Source organism: Crassostrea angulata, chromosome 6 (genome assembly GCF_025612915.1).
Source record: "Crassostrea angulata isolate pt1a10 chromosome 6, ASM2561291v2, whole genome shotgun sequence".
NCBI lineage: Eukaryota > Metazoa > Mollusca > Bivalvia > Ostreida > Ostreidae > Magallana > Magallana angulata.
The window spans coordinates 14,954,490-14,977,964 of record NC_069116.1 but is presented as its reverse complement, the minus strand read 5'-3'; the positions used below and the strand labels follow the sequence as shown (position 1 = coordinate 14,977,964).

The following is a 23,475-nucleotide window of genomic DNA, read 5'->3' as shown; positions in this document are numbered from 1 at the left end:
ACAATTATGATGATAATTGTATTATTTTTATAAATACAACGGTAAATGGAATTAAACATATACGGTGGTTTCATTCACATTTCAATCCAATTTAAAAAATCAAGAAAGAATGATAAAATTTGACAGGTTTGAATACAAAATAACAAGATATGACGTCATAATTTATTTTTAGTCTATCAAATCACAAAAATAACACTGCTGCAACAGCACAAATAGTCTATTTATCAAATACATGTACAATATTTCTGTTGAGTAGTACAGCGCACTCCAGCTGAAAAAGGTGTTTGTACATATGGAAAGGAATAAGTTGCCATCGGCACAAACTCAAGGTCAAACACTTTCTATTGCTGCTGAAGGATTCTTAAACGATAGGTTTCATATCTATGATATTTGAAATGCAGTCCATCATTACAGAATATTCAATCAGTATTGTTTACAGAAGAAAATGACCAGCTAAAAATTCAATCTTTTTAAGTGAAATCTATGCAGGTTTACAGTATTATGCACCCAAACAGATACAGTACATGCACTACATGTATACATGTATAAAGACCTGAACAACACAACCCATGCCTATTAAAAGATATAAACAAGAATAACAAAATATCAATTTCATAGATTCCTTCAAAAAGCACTGAGGCAGTTGACTAGAGCATAGAATATTTAAGTCTCATCTAACTGCCAGTTTTACTTAAAGATTTTCTCCTGTTATATCCAGTTTAAAGTATGTATCACTATAATTCATGTACCAGCTGTTTCTTTATGACTGCCGTGGTAACCATAAGGATGTGCTCTATTGTACTGGTGAGAATGGAGTGGGTATCAAAATCCTTGACTTCATCTGGCGTATAAGAGGTACTGAAAAGAAAACCATGATCATATTCATTACTGATTTACATGTACTTCTTAGTCTATGGAAAGTACAATATGTTCTCCTAAATTTACATATATTTTGTTACCAGCTGTCATATCAATTTCCCATGGTTAACTATTTGTCAAGTCTACCACACCCTTACGGATCAAGAGCCTGGTCCTGTCAGTCTTATTATATGGCAGCGAAACATGGAAAACAACAGAGTGGGACAAGAAAAAGATAAACACCTTTCAGAATAGATGCCCGAGAAAAATCCTAAGGATAAGATGGCCAGATAAAATTTCAAATGAAGAACTTTACATGAGAACAAAAACAACTCGAGTAAGCGACATCATATTTATGAGGAAATGGAATTAGATTGGCCATGTCCTATGAATGCAGAACAACAAAATTTGTACCACCGCACTGCCATGGCATCCAGAAGGAAGAAGGAAAGTAGGCCGACCAAAAACAACATGGCGCAGAACTACAGAGCAGGAAAGATCACAGCTGTGTATCCGGGCCTTATGTGCCAGCTGGCACGAAAAGGTTAGGTGAGGTGAGGTGAGAGGTGAAACTATTGGTTAAGTCTACCATACCCTTACGGATCAAGTTGAATATCTTTTTTAGAAAGGGATTGGATAATAAAAGATTCACTTTTACTTATTTAGACTTTCGTTGTTACGTTACTTTTATTTATATTTAAAGGTAAATAAAGTGGCAATAGCATCAATTTTAATTTTTAAAAATTTACAGTAAAAACTATATGAAATATCAAGCAAACAAATCCTACTTATTCCTAATGAAAACTGTACAAAATGCAGTGTGAAAAAATATGGAGAAACGCCTATAGCCTGAAAACACATAAGAAAAGAATTTATAATATGATTTCCCTTTGAACGTAGCACAGAAGCCCACATAAATTACCCGGATACTTGAGCTAGGATACAAAATGTCCAATGACAGAAGTCCATTTACCTGTATAAGCCACGCATTCATCCCATCCTGGCTTACTCCACGCCATTTCTCTTGTCTCCTTCCTGGTCTGTAGATCCTTATAACCTGTCAAATCAATGTATGCATGTAACATGATGTCGCTCACAAATTACAATTTAAAACAAGTATGTATTGCTTCAAAGTTATATAATTATTTACATCTACCAAGCATAATTCCCTCTTTTCTTATGGAAACTTATAGTTAATCCATATAGCTCTAATGAACAGCCAGACTGAAATCTACATGCCACGTTTATTGATTGGTCAAAATCTACAGCAAGGTAAGAAAAATCATGGACTGCACAAAAAAATCATGATGATGTCAGGCTCAATTTCTCATAGGAGACAATTTGGCTGTTTCTTTTCATGATAGTGCTGATGTAGATTAACAGTTCTTTAATGAATTTTACCTACTTCTTACAATCAATTTATTAATTTGTTAAAAGAAAGATGTAAATATAAACAATAAAATGCTTTCTTTGATGATTCATGTGGGTTAAGAAGATAGCCATCATTGCAGGAAAAATTTACATAATCCGCTAAAGAGGGTTATGTATTTTTTTCTGCAATGTCACTATCTTCATATCCCACCAATTACCAAAGAAAGCATTTTATTGTTTAAATGTATGTAATCAAAGTACCGAAGTACTGACGGGAGTTGATTTTATCGATTATTATTTATCTTAAATTCAATGATATGTTATTTTGCTTGGCAAGTAGTTTATAATCTGTATTTGAATTACGCACACAGAAAACCTCTTATGAATCACATTGTCTAATATGTAAAAATAGAATTGATTTCATCAAACTATGTATCGATACTCGGAATAGTTCAAAAATTGTATGGATCCAACCAATAATGAACTCTAGTCTCGTTCAACCAGATGCTCGGCTGTCTCCGTAAATATCCGACAAGTAAAAGATACCAGGTCACGTGATAGCTTGATGATGCGACCTCTAACTATAGACTGACTCTCTGCTTGTTGGAGATGTACGGAGACAGCCGATGGTTGAATGGCGTAGGAATACATACAACTGCAAAAAACTCCTAAATTGTTCGTACTATTTAAAATCTGACTATTTTCAAGGTAATTATCAATAAGTTTACTTTAAAAAATTGCGTCAGCGTACATTACATCGAATCTATCGATTATTTTTAAGAACTAACTCTTGTCAGCGGTGATGATTTGTGCTTAGGTCCAAACACTGTTTCAGTTTCGGTTTGCCAGAGTAACTGCATAGGAGAGTTGATTAAAATCAACTCCCAACAATTAATTGCTCTTATGCCAGCACTGCAGGAAAACACTTTTTAATTGTTCTAGAAATCAAAGTTATTGGAAATGTGTTTTTTTTACCCTTTTGTTTAAATGAATAAAGATTTATTTAAAAAAAATCTTACATGACATTAGCCTGCAGACTTAAAAACATTTCATAATAATTTAAACTAAGCACTTCAATAGCAAAAAAATTAGTATCTTGTATACAGACAGTGTGTCATGAAGAAAGCCTATATATACGCTAAAGTTCCATACTGTATAATTTTTTTTCTACCAGGTATATCTGCAATGCCCATTTACTCTAATGGATTATCAATTATTTGAGGAGCATGATACTTTCACAAGCTTTAAATTACAAAACTTTTCATTTACATGCAAAATGTACTTTAGCAATAAATATATTTTAAATACATGTATTTCAATTTCAAACATAATATCAAAATTCCTTCAATATCTTCATAGAACAGTCAATTGTAATCGCCTGATACTGAAATTAATACCTAACATGTACATTGAATTCATAAGAGGAAAACACTATACACTTTCCTGAAACTCCATAACTTCAGAGTGTTCTTTTAAAAGGGCATATACCTGTCAGGTTACAGAAGAGTTATCTTCACTGAGTAGCATTCAGGAAATAGTGAAAGAATGTGTATGAAGACATACCCCATAAATGATGTACAACATTTTGCTCTCCTATGTGGGTAAAAAATCCAGCAACTGGTTCATTGTTGCTTCGCCTGTGTTCTATACCTCGCTTCCTTAATGAACAAGACAAAGGCAATGCTCACTAAGGTATATAGATCAATAATGAATGTTAAATGCTGTATATTTGAGGCAAAGGCATCAAAATGCTGTCAAATTCAAGGTACCATACAACAAGTGAAGTTTTTGTCATAAAACCTTAGAGTATTTAATATGGATGCAGAGAAAGAAAATTATGGAAGGATAGAGAATCAAGAGTCTAAACATTCATGAAGGTTAGGAAATGACAGCATTTTAATAGGAATGTTAATACCGCCTGTGATGACAATGAGGTTTATGCACAGTGCATAGTGGAGTAAGTCTTAATCATTGACTCAAAAGATTGTTTCATTTGTAAGATGAAACAATACTGGTAATATACCTGTACACGTATAATTACTCTTTAGGTAAATATACATTCATAATACATGTAGTACCCTTTGGCATTCTAGCTGTGCACTGAATTTTTGATTATTTTAACACTTTCCTAAACATTTACAAGTCATATTTAAAGAAATACAGAAGTTTTATATTCAAGGGCAATTCTCAGGGACATTTATTGAATCTGTATGTATACAAATCTGGATTATCATACTACTTGTATTCATGGCATGTCATGATTCTGTGCATTTTCTAAAATTTCAGGAATTATTTTAAGACTTGCGACCTTAACGATTTTCATTAGTAATAAAAACAGGCAAGATGTGAAACAAAATTGAAATGCAGAAGTAGGAATTAGGCTGTAGTACAAAACTTTTACAACAAATACCAATAATAGTCCAAAAAACAAAACAACAAACTACCACACATCTAAGGTCTATCTGGGTAATGCCTGGTAGATAGACTTACCCCACATGTGGTGCACTGTGAATAAGTCACCTAGATCAGTGAACAGTCCACAGACTGCCACCTCATCATTATCCTGGCGGTATCGTAAACCTTTTGCCCTTCAAGAAAATTCTCTGTTACTAATTTGAAAATTATTCATTTGGGATAATCATCTAATTTGATAGTCTGTCCTGGATTCTTTGAATATCTTTTTCTGAATGTCATATTACCATATTTTGTAGTACCAGTAATTTAAATTCTATGCAGAGGGAAAATATGATAAATTCTGCATCTTATACAATAAATATGTATTTGAATTAATTTCACAATTGTATACAAGTTTTTGGGAGTCATAAGCAACAAGTTTTAATAATTTCTTGAACAAGTTTACCTTTTTTATCAACTAAATTTAATAAAATTACAGACACATATCGAATTAAAATTTATGTCACAAAGAGATAAAAGTTTAAACTTTTTCTTAAGACCTCAATATTGAAAAATTTTCTTAATTAAAATTGTTTCCAATACATATAGCGAAATAAACTTTAAAATCTCAATACAGAAAATCTAGTTATCCTGCAGGTACCAGTAGGTTTTGTTTTTCTTATGCCAATAAGAATATCTTATAGCCACATATATTGCAGATTGCTATAAAAATCTTTTATACATTTTTTTGTTGTTATTGGGAATAAGGGTACCAATCAAGTTGTTCACAGAGTTTCAAAGGCAAAATCTTGCTTCAAACATAATAGTTATTAAGTCTTTTTTTTTTAATGGCAAGAGGTTATATGACAAAGGAGCTGTTTATTTATTAACCAGGAAAGACTATATACCAGTAAGTGAATTAATATTTTTTAAACATGTTTATAAACAGTAATCTTGCCAAATGTAAATCATATATCCAATGGTGTGAGATTAAGAATAAAACTATACTAACCAGCAATTTGACCACTCAATCATTGATCCTGGCTGAAAATTTTAAAAACAGTGAATATGCATTTAGGAAATTAAAATAGGTAATACAAAGCTGACTCAAAAACTACTGCTATCTTGCTTGTTAACCACATTCAATATCTATGGTAAAGTATTTAAATCATGTAATTTCTTTACATGTATTATCAATAATTCAGCAATTTAGTATTTCTAGGAAATGCAGAATTTTATGAATTGATCTTTCAAAAAAAAAAAAATACAAAGTACATGTATATATTGCTTTTCCTACCTTTAGTGTGTAGCTTCTCATTTCATAGATATTTTTTCCTTCTCTTGGTACTGGTGCTGGCCAGAAATTAAAAGGAAGAAGAATCTGATTCTTTCTGTATCGAAGCATTTTGTTCCTGCTTGTTCGAAAGTTTATAAAATCCTGTTAATGAAAAAAACTTAATTGTTGAATTCATCTTCTAATCCAGTATTTCTAATGAAGATCTATAAAAATGTATTTTCTTCAGAAAGACAAACAAATGGATCACAATCACAAGTGTCTCTGTTAAACGCCTTAATTTTTTAACTTTGTGCATGATGACAATTTTACCATTATGTCAAATGTAAACTACAGTAGCATGTACATCTTAATCTATCAAAATGTTTTACAATGCATTACATATAATATACTAGAAAGTGAGATTTGGGAATCAATGAAATACAGTATTAACAAGGCAAAAAAAAAAGGATTTTCTAATAACAAATCAGCAACCCTTCATGATCAAATCATACTTGCTTTTCTGGTGCTGGAAATAGACAATTATTAATGGCATCTTACAAAAACTAAAACTCCAGTCAACTGGACAAAATAAAAGCGGCTGTCCTTTTAATCCAGTTACCTGGTCAGTCCTGTAGATTTCCGTCGCATTATTTAAAACCGGATACCCTCCTTTGTATTCCCAAATATGAACTGAAACAATATAACATTGGTAGCACGGACATTTTTGCCTACTCAACTAAGCAGCCAAAGAATCAGATAATGAGAGAGCAAATTAGGGAGAAAAACAATTCAATCAGAAAAAAAAGGTGATGAAAGTATTGAGAATATTTTGGGCTTTTTAGGTCTGTGGTTTATTTGCTAAGATTAGAAGCCCAGGGGCCACATCGCTCACCTGAGAAACAATAGCCATAGCTGATCAGAAAAGCTTTAAACCATCATTAGAGTATTAAATACAAAATATCTAGACAACTTAGTAATAGTAGAATATATCTTGTTTGTAAAAACTTTCAAATTTTTCTACACATATTCTCAAGTTAAATAAGAAAATTTTTCTATATATATTCCAAAGTAAAAATTCAACTCCATTGTGAGAGGATTTTTTTTTTTTGCCAAATGGTTTTTGAGAGGAGTTTTAAAGATTTTTCTCAATATACTCTTCTGTAAATTTCCAAACCCCCCCCCCCCCCCCCACCACCAACTTCCATTGTGGCCCAATCCTACCCCCTGGGATCATGATTCACACAAACTTTAATCTACATTAACTGAGGATGTTTTCACACAAGTTACAGCTCTTGTTAAATGGTGTCTGGGAAGATTTTTAAAAAAAAATTCTTTATAACCATATGTTAAAATTTGACTCCCATTGTGCCCCCACCATACCTCTGAAGATACTTCCACACAAATTACTGGTTTCCAAATGAATTGCTTTTTTTCTCTACATATTATTTTTCCTATACATGTATAAAAATTACACACCCCTCCATGTGGCCCTACCTCCGTGGATCATGATTTGAACACCACTTGAAGATGCTTCCAAACAAGTTACAGATTTTGGTCCCAATTGTTTTTTGAGAGGATTTTAAAATATTTCTTCTCTTTTCTCTATATATTCCTATGTAAAAATTTGACCCCATCCTACTACCAGGGATCAAGACTTGAACAAACTTGAATCTACACTACCTAAGGATGCTTCCACACAAGTTACATATTTTCTGGCTTATTGGTTATTGAGAAAAAAAATCTCTCTCTATATATATATACATGTATATATTCCTGCATAACAATTTGACCCCACACCCCAGGGGTCATTATTTGAACAACTTAAATCTATACTACCTGAGGATACTTCCACACAAGTTACATATTTTCTGGTCCAATGGTTTTTGGTAGAAATTTTTTACAGATTTTTCTCTAGTATGTACTACTAAGTAAAATTTTGGATGAATCCCTTTAAAGGGACTTGGTCATTTATTTGAACAAACTAAAATGCCCTTTCCCCAAGGATGCTCTGTGCCAAGTTTAGTTTAAATTGGCCCAGTGGTTCTGCAGAAAATGAAAATGTGAAATGTTTATGAAATACAACAACAACGACAACAACAGACAACGGACATATTTTGATAAGAAAAGTTCACTTGAGCCTTCGGCTCAGGTAAGCTATTAAAAAAAAAGAAATTGGATTTCCAGCTACTTACTTGCTTCATCTTGATCTCCAATTTCCACTGTGAAACTGCCAATCAAATGAGCACCTGTTTTCTTTTCATGCATCAGTTCTTGAAATTTAGAGCTGTTGAAAATATTCTTTAGTTAAAAGGTTTTTGTTTCAGATTATTTAACTCTTTTAATATTACTTGTGAAAAGTTGGCAATTGTATTGTGAACTAATGAAAATCAAGCACATTTCACATTACATTAATCTTTTATTTGGTCTTAAGGTGGCTCACTTACACTACACCGTGAAATATTGTTTCAAAGCAGCAGAAAATTACTTGATTATGATAGATATCATAATGGATAAGAATTATTTAAGTATGATAGGCAAAGAATGTGCAATTTTGGATGAAAAATTACATTTTCAAAAATTTAATTCAGTTGACATGAACAAAGGCTCCAGGCTGATTCGATGATCTGAGGTTCAGAAGCCCAATACTTTAGTTTAACCACTGAGCTACGACGATATACAACCAAATCGAAAGATTTAAACAATTTAACAAAACATTTAAATCGCCATCTTGTGACGTAGTGTCTTAAGAAGTATAAGTGTAGGTGTAGTGAGGTACCTTAATAGTTTTGATTTTTTAACATTTTAAAACATTTCCTCCAATGTTATTCTATTTGAGGATTTGAAAAATATCTTACAATTGTTTTAAATATTCTTCCATATCTTCAGGCTTCACAGCATGAACTGAAACATATAAATAGGAGGATAGACATACAATTTAATTAATACATGCATTTCATACCCATGCATGTATAAAACACATCAGTTCATTTCAGAATTAATCTTTAAGTTCAATGGATAAATACTGTCGCGATTGTATAGTGGTCTTTGAGTCAGATAGAATGAAAACACATCTGAACGCTTTGACTGGTTTATCTAGACTAATTTGAACATAAACATAATTATTGTCACGTTACCATGACGTCATATTATGATGACGTCATAATAGCAATGTCTCACAACGTCACATGCACCTTGACGTCATGCAAGATATTTCCCAACATACTCCGGGCCGCAAAATGTACAAAATCACAATTCAAAAAAAATATTAAAAGTTCATAATAGGTCGCGTTGTGTTTGAAAAATTTAATTAGAAAGTCTTTGACTTCTCCTCAACTCTGGCTCTGATTCGCACACTTCCAAGGGATATAATTTCGTAATGGGACGGTTTGTTATGGTTCCGTTGCTAAGACGTAAAAGTGCGGATCTTGTGAGTCCATCTCTGCCAGTTGTGAGGTCCACCACTAGAGCAATTTTCCAGTTGATACGTTTTGTGAAGTCATCATGGACTTGGACGACATCTCCAATCTTGATCTTATTACATGTTGTTCCTGTTCTGCGATGATATTGTCTCAGAGAAGTAAGATATTCCGTCTTCCATCTGTTCCAGAAGTTTTGTAGGAGCTGAATTTGTTGTTTCATAAATTCATTAGCTTTCTCGTGATTTAATAGAGAATCATTGTTGGTATCCTCTTCATCCAAATAGGGTAGAGATGTCAATCTTCTTCCATATAGCAACTGAGATGGTGTAAGTGGCTGCAAATCCTCCGGATCTGTTGAAATGTAAGTCAGTGGTCTGTCATTCAGCATCGCTTCTATTTCCGTTACTACGGTGTGAAGAGTCTCCATATTTATCTTTGAGCGTCCAAGAACTTTCAGTAATGAAGTCTTTGTCAATCCAATGAGTCTCTCCCACCATCCAACATACCATGGAGCTCGACTTGGAATGAATTTCCATTGTACTCCATATTCAGCAAGTTTTTGATGTACGTTTTCTGCATGTGATGATCTAATGATTTCCTTGGATGCAGATTGAAAGGTTGTAGCATTATCTGAGATCATGATACTAGGCAGTGATCTCCTACTGATAAATCTTCTGAATGCAAGAAGAAATGAGCTCTGTGTTAGGTTTGGTACTAGCTCTAGGTGTAAGGCTCGAGTTGAGGCACAGGTAAAAAGGCATATATATGCTTTAGAGTTTTCTCCCAATTTATCCTTGACATAAAGGGGTCCTGCAAAATCTATGCCTGTCACGGTAAATGGAGGTTTCATCTGTAGACGGTCCTTTGGTAGCGGAGGGGGTTCTGGAGCTTGATAAGACTTTCCAATGACCTTTCTACAGCTGATACATCCTCTAAGAATTCCTCCAATTTTTTCAAAAGTCTTGTAACAGCACTTCTTTGTCCTGAACGAACTGCTCTAAGTTTAGAAGTCATATTCTCTCCGTTTGGTCACGGCACCAAAATGTCGCGATTGTATAGTGGTCTTTGAGTCAGATAGAATGAAAACACATCTGAACGCTTTGACTGGTTTATCTAGACTAATTTGAACATAAACATAATTATTGTCACGTTACCATGACGTCATATTATGATGACGTCATAATAGCAATGTCTCACAACGTCACATGCACCTTGACGTCATGCAAGATATTTCCCAACAAATACATATACACTGACTACACAGTGCTACATTCAAGATTGCAGCAGATAATAAAGTTACTAGGCTAGATATATCTAAGTTGTATTGAATGCAAAGTACAAACTAGCCCTTGTTATGGCAAGCTAGCATATTGCTCAAGATCATATAGGCTAGCTACTCAGAGTTATGTAGATGTAATGATCCTGAACACAGCCAACAAGTCAGAAGGCAGTAAAACTTGAACACATCTGAATGCCATTAAAATTCATTATAGGAATACACAGACTTACACTGGATTTCATACACATTCTCTTTATCTGACAGCTGGCTCGAGTGAGATTCCTTTTGAATTTCATATGGTCCAAAGTCTGATTTATCAAAAATTGACTTGATAAACTGAACCTGCCTTGTTGCAAAAGATTTTTTTTCACCATCATCTTGTAATACAGGTGATGTTGAAAGGCATCTGTAAATAAATCAGTTATATTCATAAGATGCCCATTAAATAAAGTACTGGTATAGTACATTTAATGCACGTTTGTTTTTTAGCCATACACCAGAGCAAGTTCAGCAGAGCAGGTGCTCTCGAGCACTTCTAAAATTTGTGTTATATTGGTAAAGGGAATAAGGCAAGTGCTTGTAACCTTTTCAAATTTGTGTTATTGGTAAAGGGAATTTTGGCATGTGCTTGCAACCCCTTCTGATGAACATGCCTCTGACTTTGGAATAACATTTCCAAGGTTGCTTTGAAAGTGGCTCATGGGAGGCTACCAGTTTCAGCAAACTACCTTCACTACAATCAATATCGTTGACCATCAAATAATTAAAGAGATTTTCTACATATAGGGACAAAATGTCAAAAACAACATCATCCTTATGCATGTCATTGAAACACTGGAGCAAATTAAACTTTTGGCATTTTGTGCAGGACAAAGCATATAGAAAAATATTAATTCATATTGGAGCAAGCAAGATATCCTTTGAATTAACTTCCAATAAAAGACATTGCAGCACACTTTGGATTAATTTTAAAAATTAAAGAATCAGAAGTCACTGTCAGGGCTACTATAACAAGTTAAAATTTATATTTTTCATTGATTACGTTTCCAGATCTTCATATCAACAGTTATCTACATAGTATTCCAAACCTTTGTGATACGAAGGATGCTACGCGTGTCTTATTTCTGAGAGCAAAGCCCGCGGTACTCCGCAAAACTCTCGCCATAACCGGAGTGTTCATGTTTCCATTACCTCGCTCTCAAACCGAAAGTTGAAGGTCAAAGCGGCATTCGACAAACTTCGGCTTCAAGACGTTCGGCAAAAGGAACTTTATAGCTGAGACTAAATTATGAATGTTTAAATATATAATTTATTTAAAATCACACATCATATTCATTTTTAATAAGATTTTTGTAGTATTTTTAAAAAATGATTTTTCAAGTTTTTATCATAAATACGCGAAAAGTACCAAATTTATCTATTTGTAGTCAGCATATTTTAACAAATACTAAAGAAGGCGACGTTTTTATCAGTACAATTTTTATTATTTTCCCCCTTTTTTAATCTGAAATATAATGGCCAAAAAAGCCATTAATGGGTATTATAAATTTGATAGATTGCACTGAATTCATAGACATATTTTCAGATATTTCGTTATAATTGTATTTGTATTAATTTTTACAGGTATTCAAAAAATAAATATAAAGTTATATTCCATAGCAAATTTATTTCTTTTAAATCGGAGACGTGTTCTGTCATAATTGCAATCAGAATTAGACTTTACTCAGGTCATCATATACAACACCTGATATTAGACTTTCTTTCACCATAACAACAAGTGTCAAGCTTTCAATGGCGGCGATGTAAACATATTTTGAAGATTAAACATTTAAATTTAAAGAATTCTACGTTCACAGAGAAGGAAATTGACAAGATTTCAAAATGACTGTTAATTTAGAGGAATACTTTAGAACAACATTTGAGGATAAACTCCTCGTGTAAGTAGGATGTGTATTACACGAAGTTGTGTTTTAACATATGTAGCTAGAATTTCCTCGGAATAAAGTTTTCATTTAAAGCATTTGATATTTCAGATATTTAATTTTGTTATGTTGATTTTGCTTGAACAAATGTTTACAGTAAAATGCCTGAGAGAGAAGATGACCATCTCACTCCAGCAACAAGACTTCTTGAAAAAAGAAGAGAAATGCAGGAAGTGGAGCAAGCACTTGCAGCTCAGAAAGAGGTAGCCTATAACGATTGAGATGATTTTTTTATTATTCAATAAGAGAAAAATATGCATGATAGTCAAATAAGTGGACAGTTTATCAACATGTACATACCTTCATCTGAATTTTAATTGCAATTAACAGTATATTCTTGCATTGAAATAGGAATTTCAAATGAAAATGGAAAGCTTGCAACAGAGAAGAGAAGAACTTGAAAGAAAGGAGTGTCAGCTAAAGGAATCTTTATTAAAGTTTGACCACTTTCTAAAGGTATGTTAAACCAACAAATACTATACACTCTCCCAAGTTTATGCTTTCACCAGTGTTTGCATAATAAATACCTTGTGCGTAAACTACGTCCATTCACTAGCAGGAAAAATGTCCAGATTATTTGTCCCGAAACACCTTCTCTACCACTCTGAATGATAACGTTAAAAAATTGTACGAGGTGTCCCAAGTACTCTTGAATGAAGAAAAAATGTAGACATTTAATTCTCATGTTTGTTTTTATTTGTGTCAAATTCTCCCGGTTATCAATTTGAATTGTATTTCATTGACAGGTATCATTAATTATGTCAATTAAAAATCAACAAAAGGTGATGGAAGCAATAACTTGCAATAACAGACAATAGTTACCGTATTCTTTATTAATCATGATACAAATGTATAGAACTTTGATATCTTCAAACATTTTATAACCTGAATCTTTTGTTGTGAATTTCCAGGAAAATGATTCAAAGAAAGCCAGGGCATTAAAAAAAGCAGAAGAGGAAAGGGATTCCAAGAAGCAGAAGGATAAAGAGATTGATAAGTAAGGAAACATGATCGATGATTCTCAAAGTCAAATCTTAACTTAGTCAAAGTTGAATGGGTGAAGAAAACAAAAAAGCTCACTCAAAACTACGATGACTATTGCAGTTTTAATTAATTAGAGTCAGTAAAATATTTCACAGAGTGAAGGTAAACTTGTGTTAACATTGAATATAATCAATATATTTATAGAACTTCTCACGATCTGTAACAAATTGAACATAACAGACTCCTCTTTGGCCCAGTTTTCAAATTCAGTCATTGCTCTATCATTAAAGGTTATATGGAAAGGATCGGGGCTACCTTTCTCTGCTTTGTTTTATCCATATTTGATAAACATAATCAAATGTGAATAAGTAGAGGATTGCATATCCTTTACTAATATATTATAGCTCCCATTAAAAACATCTGTGTATATATGAGGGACTTTATTTATAAAAAGAAAAGGGCTGTTAAACTTGATTAACCATTTTTAATTTTCACATGCTTTCGTATTAATTTATTCATTTTCTTTCATTTTCAAAAAATAGATTGAAGCAAGAAAGAGCAGAACTTGTTAAGTCAAAGGAAAAACTTCAAGCTAAGTTAGAAAAGTACAAAATTTATCACAAATATATGGAAAAAGCTTTGGAGGCTGGAGAGGAGTTCCATGAAATGAGGGATATAATTGCCAGGCATGATACACTGGTAGCCACTCATGAGGTAAAATGATTAAAGGGATCCAAAATGTAGTTATATATACATATAAACCTACAGTTCAAGATCCATAATTAATACAAAATTATTTACTGAATGGTATTTATCAAGATTAAACCTTTTTAGCTCACCGAGACGAAGTCAGGGGGAGCTTATGCTATACCCTCGGCGTCGGCGTCCGGACCTGGTTAAAGTTTTTGTTGCAGGTCCTGTATCTAAGCTATTACTTGTCCTATCTTCACCAAAGTTGCATGGATGATGCATCTGGACCTACTTATGGACTTGAAAGACTTGGATGCTGAATCTGAGTCCTAAATTTCAGATGCTGGAGGAGGTTAAGGTTGTTGGACCAGGTTAAAGTTTTTGTTGCAGGTGCCCTTTGATAGCAATATATAAGTTACTGCAGGTCTGTACTTAACCAAACTTGCATGGATGGTGTATCTTATGATACTGATGCACCAGACAGGCTTGAGTGCTAAATCTGAGCTATAGGTTTCGGATGCTGGAGGAGGTTAAGGTTTTTGGAGCAGGTTAAAGTTTTTGTTGCAGGTGCTCTCTGATGATTATATCTTAGTTACTACTTGTCCTAACTTCACCAGACTTCCATGGATGGTGCATCTTATGATACTGATGCACCAGACAGGCTTGAATGCTGAATCTGAGCCATAGGTTTCGGATGCTGGAGAAGGTTAAGGTTTTTAGAGCTGGTTAAATTTTTTTAAACAGGTCCCTCTGATGATTATATCTTAGTTATTACTTGTCCTAACTTCACCAGACTTCCATGGATGGTGCGTCTTATGATACTGATGCACCTGGCAGGCTTGAATGCTGAGTCTGAGCCATAGGTTTCAGATGCTGGATATGGTTAAGTTTTTTTTAACAGGTCACATGTTTAATAGATAATAGTACTATTTCAAACTTGCATAGTTGATTAAACTGTAATATGAATGAATCACAGAGGAAGCTTCAGATGCAGAGCTTGATCTCCATTATCAAGGATGCTAAAAAATATATCTTAGTTATTACAGGTCCTAACTTCACCAAACTTGAATGGATGGTGTGTCTTATGATACAGGTGCACCTGACAGGCATGGATGTTGAATCTGAGCCATAGGTTGCGGATGCTGGAGCAGGTTGAGGTTTTAATTGCTAGTGCCCTCTGATGATGATATCTTAGTTATTACTGGTCTGAACTTCACCAAACTTGCATGGAGATGTGTCTTATGTATACTGATGCACCTGACAGGCTTGAATGCTGAATCTGAGCCATAGGTTTCGGATGCTGGATGAGGTTTAGTTTTTTTGAACAAGTCACATGTTTTATAGATGATAGCTTGCATAGTTGATTTAACTATATTATAAATGAAACGCAGAGGTTGCTTTAGATGCAGAACCTGATCTCCATTATCAAGGATGCTAAAGAAATCTTCTACCTCACTCAAACCTGCTCGATAGATAGATGTGTTTGTTGATAAATGATATAACATGATTCCTGTGATATAGAATTGTATGGTATGAAACAATATTGTTTAATATGATACAATATAATATCATATGCAATATTATAAAATATTTACAAACGATATGATATTGTATCAATTTTTTTTTATATTTTATGTTAAGATATTGTATCATGATATCGTTATGAATAGTATTGTATATTATGATACAATATTGTATAATATTATATTGTATTATTAATTTTTATTTTATCACATGATACTATAACATAAGATATTGCAAAATATAATATTGTATCCTATGATACAATATTGTATATTCTATTATATTGTATCATATGATATTGTATAATATGATATAAGTTTCTGTGATATAGAATTATATCACATGAAATTGTATAATATGATATTGTAATATTATATAATATCGTATCATACGATATTGTATAATATGATATTGGTTTATAATATGATATATTTTCACATCACATGAAATTGTTTTGTTTGATATTGTAAAATATATTATTGTATCATATGATACAATATGTATAATACAATATTGTATTATATAATATTTTACTTAATCACATAATATTGTATCATTTGATATGATACAATGTTGTACATATCAAATTATATTGTATCATTTGATACAATATCATATTATGTATAAAAAATGATACAGTATCATACAATATCATACTATTTTATACAATATGTTATCATATGTTTCAATGTTATGATGTATTATGTAATATGATACTATATTGTTTTATATATTATGATATTGTATTATGTGATCAAATAAAATAACGTACATAACACAATACAATGTCATATCATACGTTACAATATCATATCTCATCATTGTTTATAATGGTATTTTATTGTATTATATGATATATGTTATAAATATGATAGGATGCAATATTTAATTTTATATTATTGTATTGATTAACATATGAACATATGATTACATACAATTTTTTAACAGATGATATACGATATTGTGTCGAAACAGAATCCATGAATATCCAAGATCATAAAGTATGATTTTCATTTAATATGATAAAGGTGGTTTCATAAAGGTGAAGTCTCATAAGGGTGATGTCTCGTCTCGGTGAGCTTTGTAATCTGTGATTACCTATGTTTGGGATTTATATTCAATAAGATGTACTTGCACTCATTGTAATGGTAGTTATAGATAGCAGTCATATTTATCAATGTACATGCAAGTTCCAGATATTATATAGTTATTTTCTTTTACCACATTGCAGGATTTATTGGAAAGGGAAACAAAGAATCAAGAGATAATTGAAAAGCAAAGACAAAACTTATTGAAATACATTGAGGTAAAATTAATACATGTACTTTGTAATTTCATTTTTTAAATGATCAGTAAATGAACATTATTTTACTCCATTAATAAATAGAATAAGTATTTTAACCCACTGATAAAAATACAGTGTATTTTAACCTATTAATAAACTAAATATATGTATTGTTTAGAAATAGAATATGTGCATCACATTTAGAAAGCTTTTTCCCTCAAAATTTCTATAAACCATTAAACCGGGTATTTTTTTCTTCTTCAGGAAAAAGACAACGAAATTCTTTCATTTAACAATGAACTCTCAGGACTTCAAACTAGGTTAGACACTGCTCAGAGTGAGGCTGTGAAGTGGGAGAATGAATGGACACGTATCAAGAATACGTCTGCTGAGAAAACATTGGAACTTGGGAGAATAAAAATGTGAGCAAGAAAAATATGGTTTAAAGTACTATGTGCGGTATTATGCATTTTCGCCACAAATTAATTTTTTTTTTAAAAGCTTTAAAAATAAAGTAGAATATACTTGAAATCATATCGGAAATAAATGTGTAAAAGGTTATCACCATGTACAGTGACTCATAGCGTTGAAATGACATCATGAAGATTGTCTTATTTTGATAAATTGATGTTTTGAAGCAATTTTAAAATATGGGTGTTTTCCGAGGGTTTTTTCGACTGGGAAACATCGAGCGCAGGCTTGCTCAAGTACCCTTTTTTAGTATGATGTGTTTAATTATATGAAGAAAAACATATGCTAAAATCGTACTTGAGCAGACCTGGGCTCTTTACTTCCCAATGCAAAATATTTTTAAGAAAAAATGACAATATTTTCATTTGTTTGCAAAATTGTGGAAATTTAGTCATTTAAGTGACATCATAAATAAACAGCGAATGAGCAATGATGACTAAAATCAAGATTAAAGTGATAAGCATCCTCTGTACAATGATTTATGAAGATTGATTTTCACACAACACTATTTAGAAATTGGATAAAATTGGGGGCAGATATTTGACCATACCAAAAATAATTCTTTGCTCCGAAATTCAATTACCGTAGAAATGCATTAAACAGCAAAACATTTACGACAAATATAAATATCTGATAACATAATTTTTTTATTTTTTTTTAAAACAACTGTTTTTATTACCCCAGAACATGTAGAAGTTATAATTCTTATAGCCAAGGTTGGGGAGCCTTGGAATCTATAAGTTGACATTATATATACTGAATAAATTTTGATACAGGGTATTTTTACAAATAGCATCATTCATACACCCACTCATTGATAACATAATTTTAATTTATTTCATTTACCATATTAAAGCATCTTCAATATGATTTTTTAAATTGATTACTTGGAGTGTCTCCCTTGAAGAAGCAGTAAATAGCAAAAATCACTTAATGATGAATGAAAAGAAAGATTTTTATGATAATTCTTTGCTATTTTTATGTACAGGGCAGCCCATAATTTGTACCAGTTAGTCAAGCGTCATCAAAAGCAGTCTGCAGATGAGGAGGAAACATCAGAGCAATTGAACCAGGTATGTTGGCATTCATACTCAGCAGTACTATGTATTCATTTGATGAATCCCATAAATATTTATACATGTATATTAAAAAAAAGACAACCTTCCAGAAATCAAAGAGCTTGTGCCATGGAAATCAGTCTGTTTATCACAACTCACTTTCCCTGTGTTCATTTTCCCTCGTTTGTCCTGTTATTCTTTGGCATAATACATATTCCTTAATTCTAAAAATTTCTGTTATGGTTTTGATGTCTTAACCTTCATTCCTCTCCCTTTAAACATCATTTCACAAACTCTTCCTATAACAAAATTAAACTTTGAAGAATTTCCAAATATTTTCAGATTTCCAATTCCATTATCATCAATAGTTTGAGATTAAAGTTCACGAATGATGAAAAAAAAATAACTTGATCAATAATTCTCCTCTAGAGTTATAAATTTTCATTAAAATCATTTGAACAAATACTGTACCACAAAATATAGCATGTCATTTTTATCTCTCAATAATATTTTCCAATGGACTGCTATTCTGAAACCTCACCTATTTATCTCACATATTTTTGTGAAAACTGTCATATTTTTCTCTTTTCTTGTCACAAGTTAGCTTACAATCCATCTGTTTAAACAACTAAATACAGAGAAACTGTTAGACCATATTCTTATTAAATGTACTCTATATCTTCATTTTTTCTTTAAAGTTTTTTTTTCAAATATGATCTGAATAAGTTTTTGGTTGCATAATATTTTTATACATACTTTATATTAATTCTCTCAGAACGGTTAACATAATTTATGTTGCATTAATATTTAGTTTTCATTTCAGTTATTGAGTTCCAGAACATTGACAAATTGTGATAATTGCTTACTAATGCTCACATTTCACAAGTTTACGTGTTTTGTGTTCTTTGCATGTAAATTACTTAAATCTGTGTGTATATATATTAATCAGTGTTTAGACTGTATTTATCTGCAAGAGCTACTGATATTACTTAATCCATATCACTTATTTCAAAGTATCAAATTATCAACTGAAAAATTAGTCTAGGAAATTTGAAAATTTCTATTTTCTTAAATATGTAGCATAGTATCATGCATTAAAGCAATGTATAATATGCTAAAAAATAATAATAAAGAGATGTGGATTTTAAGCGATATGACCACTTCAAAGTTGCTTATCCAAAAAACAACTACCGGTATTAACATGTGCACACAATTTTTTATTTTTTGCAAATTAAGCTTAAGTATATAATCATTTAAAATCTTTACAAGGATACAAATTAAACCCTTTCAGTTATAGATTGATTGAGAAAATGGACGGAATGTTGAGTCTCCATATATATTTCATTGAATTGATATTAATTATTTACATGGCAAGTAAAGCTAGATTAATTAATACATGTAGAATTATCAAAACATACAATTTTGTCAAACATCAATGACCATTACTGTCCCTTTGTGGATTTTTACTGCTGCACTCCATTCATGAGTGGAGTGCATGGTTTGTAAAGGCTTATCCAATTCTCATCAGAACTATTACTAAAAGTCTTTATGAAAATGGATAATAGATTTACAACATGCTTAGGTTAGAATCCAGGGTTGGCAAAAAAGCGGGAAATACTCATATTTCCCAGGACGGTGGAAAATACTGGTAATTCCCAGGAATTACTGGTATTTCCCGGGAAATACTGGGAAATAAAGTACAACTACATATTATAGTACTTCATACTTAGACATTAGTCTTAATCAAATCTGTAGGGATGTAGACAATAGTACACCTTGTCAGCTTTTTGACATTTTATAAATACATGTTCTTTGATTTTAACAAGTTTTGACTGCCCAGTAATGCATTGGTTATCTTCTTATGAATACTCCAAACATGATTCATTCATTGACAACATTGTTATTTTGTTTTTAAGACTAGTCAGGTATAGGTGAATCTATACAGTTATCATAAACATGATATCAAAAGTTCCTTTTTCTGGTTATTTGGTGAATGTGAAAATGGTGCAAGAAAATTGTGAAAAATAAAGTGTGACTGTGTCACTACCTCAGTATGCAACACACCTAAGAAGAAGCCAATCAGCCCCACTCATAGTATATATCTCCCCTAAACAGGAGCACAAAACTGTCAAGTGTCATTTATTATAACAACATGTGTGATTATTTAATTGTTACAGTAATTATAACAGTTTATTTTGTGATTTGAATTATAAATCTGTAAAACAGAAAACTTGAAGTTCAAAAAGCTGGACTAAAATTTGTACTTTAGCAGCTATAGAAGTCTTTGGGAATAGGTGATTGGTGAATTTAAGATTCATAAACTGGCAGTGAAATGGGAAAGTAGGATAAATTGGTTTTTGATGCTTATTGTTAATATCTTTTATCATAAACATACGTTTTGCATTGAAAAAATTAAAGAAATAAAGATTATAAATTTGTATTTCCCAGTATTTCCCACATTAGTGAAAAACAGTAGTATTGACCGGGATAGGAAATACCGGTATTTACCACCGGTAATTCCCAGCACTGGTATTTCCCGGCCAACCCTGTTAGAATCTACCTTAAATAATTGCTACATGTAGGTTTAAAAAAAAAAACAGTTACTGTAGAAGATTTAAAGAGGCATGGTCACGATTTTGGTCAAATTTTATTTTTATGTTTTTATTATTTACAATGCTTTAGAAATGCATGCATTTCTAAAGATCAAATTAAATGTGAGAGTCATTCGTAGAGTTTTAAGCAAGATACAGGGCTCACAATTCTTTGTCATGTAAACAAGGCTTGTGCCCTGTTTTTGTTTACATAGGTTCCATATACCAGTAAAAAATCTTTTTCCAGCTTATATTTGTCTATCTTTTTATTTATTTTAAGCATAGATATACAGTTCCTAACATTTAACACATTCGTTTTAGGTTTAAAAATGAAATTTTTACTTCAACGTTCAAAATGTAAATAAACGCTTTGTTTTCAAAGCGAATAGTTTCAAGCTCTGTAACTTGCTTATAACTCAACAAATGAGACTCAAATTTCGATTGCCTATTAAAAATGCCTTTCTGAAGCATTGTAAATATTAAAATCGGAAAAATAACTTTTGACCAAAATCGTGACCATGCCCCTTTAACAGATTACTGATATTTCAGTATTTTAAGATCATAATTGATGGCAATGACTTCATATAAACCGGGGTGCATGCCACCCTAGGCTGAAGTGTAAATAGAGTATTGTTGTAGATTTGGTTGATATTCTGACTTAAAGGCATATCATTGAAATCATTATAATTGTTAAATTTGCAAGAGGGAAATTCAAACAATTCTGATTTTCACAAAATTAAGTATTCAATTAATTTTTATTTGAATGAGTGAGTCATCATAAGAAGGATTTACATCCAAAATTCAAATCAACACCAGTTTAGAAGTTAGATATTTGAACTAGACTAGTCAGGGTAGTAGATATATTTCATGCCTGTGGTAGCTATATACGTGTCTGAGCTAGTGTGATGCAGTTTGTGATCAAAATATAACCCCCACAATGTAATATCACTTACTAATTATCGTCTCCTGCCAGACCAGAAGGGCTGCCACAATTTCAGATTTATTTCAGGTGAGACGTCATGTTATGTAGTTACGCTGTGCTTGCCACTCGCATGGTTATAGTATTAGTTTGCGTAATTCTGCCCTTAGTATTTTTTAATTCAATATACCCATGTGTAATTTGGTTAGCGATGTCAACCGTAAAATTTTGGGGCAATATTTGCATGGCTGTCTTGCTTTTAAGCATTGTTTGCAGCTTTACAGTAAGCTTTCAAAAAAAATCAGTAACAAAAAAAACTTCAACTTTGTTCTTGTAAGTTAGATAAAAGTTCTTTTCTAAAATACAATATTATGAAATTTATTAGGAATTCAAATTTTTTTCTGGTCCAAACTCATGTCACACCTTTCTTTTATTTCTCTTTTTCAGATTCAAATGTTTTTGGAAGATCTGTCAGACATTGTTCGGGAATTAAAGCGATCAGACACCTACAATTCAACATACATTCCTCCCTCCTCCAGTTAAAGAGTTTCCATCATCTTTCACCAAACTATATATCATCCTTTAAATCTATGAACTATTATATATATTTCTTTCAGATAAAAATGTTTGTGCAGGATTTAACAACCATTACCAATGAAATCAAGCGAATGGAATTGCCTGGAACTTCGATTGTCCCTCCTTCTTCTAGTTGATTTGAGTCATGTTCAGTTCAATGTTACATATTTATTGTTTTGGAGATTAAAACAAAAACAAGCAAAAATATTTTTAGAATGGAAACTGGTGCATTTTCATTTGGCACCACTTTTATTATCTACAATATTTGGTCACAGTTTACTTGTTTTGAGTGAAGATATATAAGCAGATTCAACAAGATTTAATTAATTTCCTCAAAAAACAAATTTTAGTTGAGGAATTAGTGTTCCGGCCACCATGTGTGCAACTGTCTATCACCTACATGTAGCTGTGATACTGTGTGTATAACTGCCAATTCTAGGAATGAGTGGATATGGATGAAGAGTGCAAGATTTATTTTCTTTGGTTTGTTAACTGAATGTTTTTTATGTTTATAATCAGAAAATATACATTTTGTTCACTTTGTTATACAATAAATGAATTATAGATGTATGATTCTTTTGTTAATTGTTATGCCATAAAAGGGGGAGGGGGGTTATTTATGCATTTAGTTCATGTGTCCTTTTAACGTAGAAGGAATAATCACAAGAACCTTGACCAAGAGGTCCCTTTTAATCAAATTTCCCCATGTATACTATTCAGTGGTTAATCTAAATTCTCTCTGATGTATAAAGAACCCAGACAGTAATTTAATTAAAAAGGATATCCTCCAAAAAGCAC

At 32.0% G+C, this 23,475-nt stretch overlaps 2 protein-coding genes across 5 annotated transcripts; one reads left to right on the top strand and one right to left on the bottom strand.

Annotated features, from left to right (window-relative positions):
• Nucleotides 1–148: 148 nt before the first annotated feature.
• Nucleotides 149–11,845, bottom strand: LOC128189862 (protein NipSnap-like). Of its 3 annotated transcripts, none has more exons than XM_052861641.1 (10): nucleotides 11,686–11,845; nucleotides 10,828–11,003; nucleotides 8,755–8,800; nucleotides 8,092–8,183; nucleotides 6,519–6,589; nucleotides 5,921–6,061; nucleotides 5,636–5,667; nucleotides 4,720–4,817; nucleotides 1,832–1,915; nucleotides 149–858 (listed from the first exon to the last, which is right to left on the bottom strand). In XM_052861641.1, exons 1-10 carry the CDS (start codon nucleotides 11,775–11,777, stop codon nucleotides 794–796), a joined length of 897 nt encoding a protein of 298 aa, XP_052717601.1. In that variant the 5' UTR covers nucleotides 11,778–11,845; the 3' UTR covers nucleotides 149–793. The 3 variants fall into 3 exon arrangements, 2 of the variants coding, with proteins under 2 accessions (XP_052717601.1, XP_052717602.1); XM_052861642.1 differs by lacking the exon at nucleotides 4,720–4,817 and adding an exon at nucleotides 3,793–3,887; XR_008244284.1 differs by lacking the exon at nucleotides 149–858 and adding an exon at nucleotides 3,793–3,887.
• A 509-nt stretch (nucleotides 11,846–12,354) lies between these two features.
• Nucleotides 12,355–23,250, top strand: LOC128189861 (coiled-coil domain-containing protein 42 homolog). 2 transcript variants are annotated; one of them, XM_052861638.1, is made up of 9 exons: nucleotides 12,355–12,534; nucleotides 12,677–12,782; nucleotides 12,931–13,035; nucleotides 13,491–13,576; nucleotides 14,106–14,277; nucleotides 17,009–17,083; nucleotides 17,327–17,484; nucleotides 18,522–18,606; nucleotides 22,719–23,250. In XM_052861638.1, the coding sequence occupies exons 1-9, from the start codon at nucleotides 12,479–12,481 to the stop codon at nucleotides 22,812–22,814; spliced, it is 939 nt and encodes a 312-aa protein (XP_052717598.1). In that variant the 5' UTR covers nucleotides 12,355–12,478; the 3' UTR covers nucleotides 22,815–23,250. The 2 variants fall into 2 exon arrangements, with proteins under 2 accessions (XP_052717598.1, XP_052717599.1); XM_052861639.1 differs by having other exon boundaries at nucleotides 22,549–23,250.
• Nucleotides 23,251–23,475: the final 225 nt, after the last annotated feature.

Bases quoted from the DNA above. Each gene is read 5' to 3' on its own strand.
- LOC128189862 (XM_052861641.1), bottom strand. From the start codon at position 11,777: ATGAACACTCCGGTTATGGCGAGAGTTTTGCGGAGTACCGCGGGCTTT. The intron at 8,801-10,827 runs GTAAGTCTGTGT...TATATGTTTCAG, and splicing joins GAATGTGTATGAAATCCAGT to TTCATGCTGTGAAGCCTGAA. The intron at 8,184-8,754 runs GTAAGATATTTT...TATTTTCAACAG, and splicing joins GAAGAATATTTAAAACAATT to CTCTAAATTTCAAGAACTGA.
- LOC128189861 (XM_052861638.1), top strand. From the start codon at position 12,479: ATGACTGTTAATTTAGAGGAATACTTTAGAACAACATTTGAGGATAAA. The intron at 12,783-12,930 runs GTAGCCTATAAC...GCATTGAAATAG, and splicing joins CACTTGCAGCTCAGAAAGAG to GAATTTCAAATGAAAATGGA. The intron at 14,278-17,008 runs GTAAAATGATTA...ACCACATTGCAG, and splicing joins CACTGGTAGCCACTCATGAG to GATTTATTGGAAAGGGAAAC.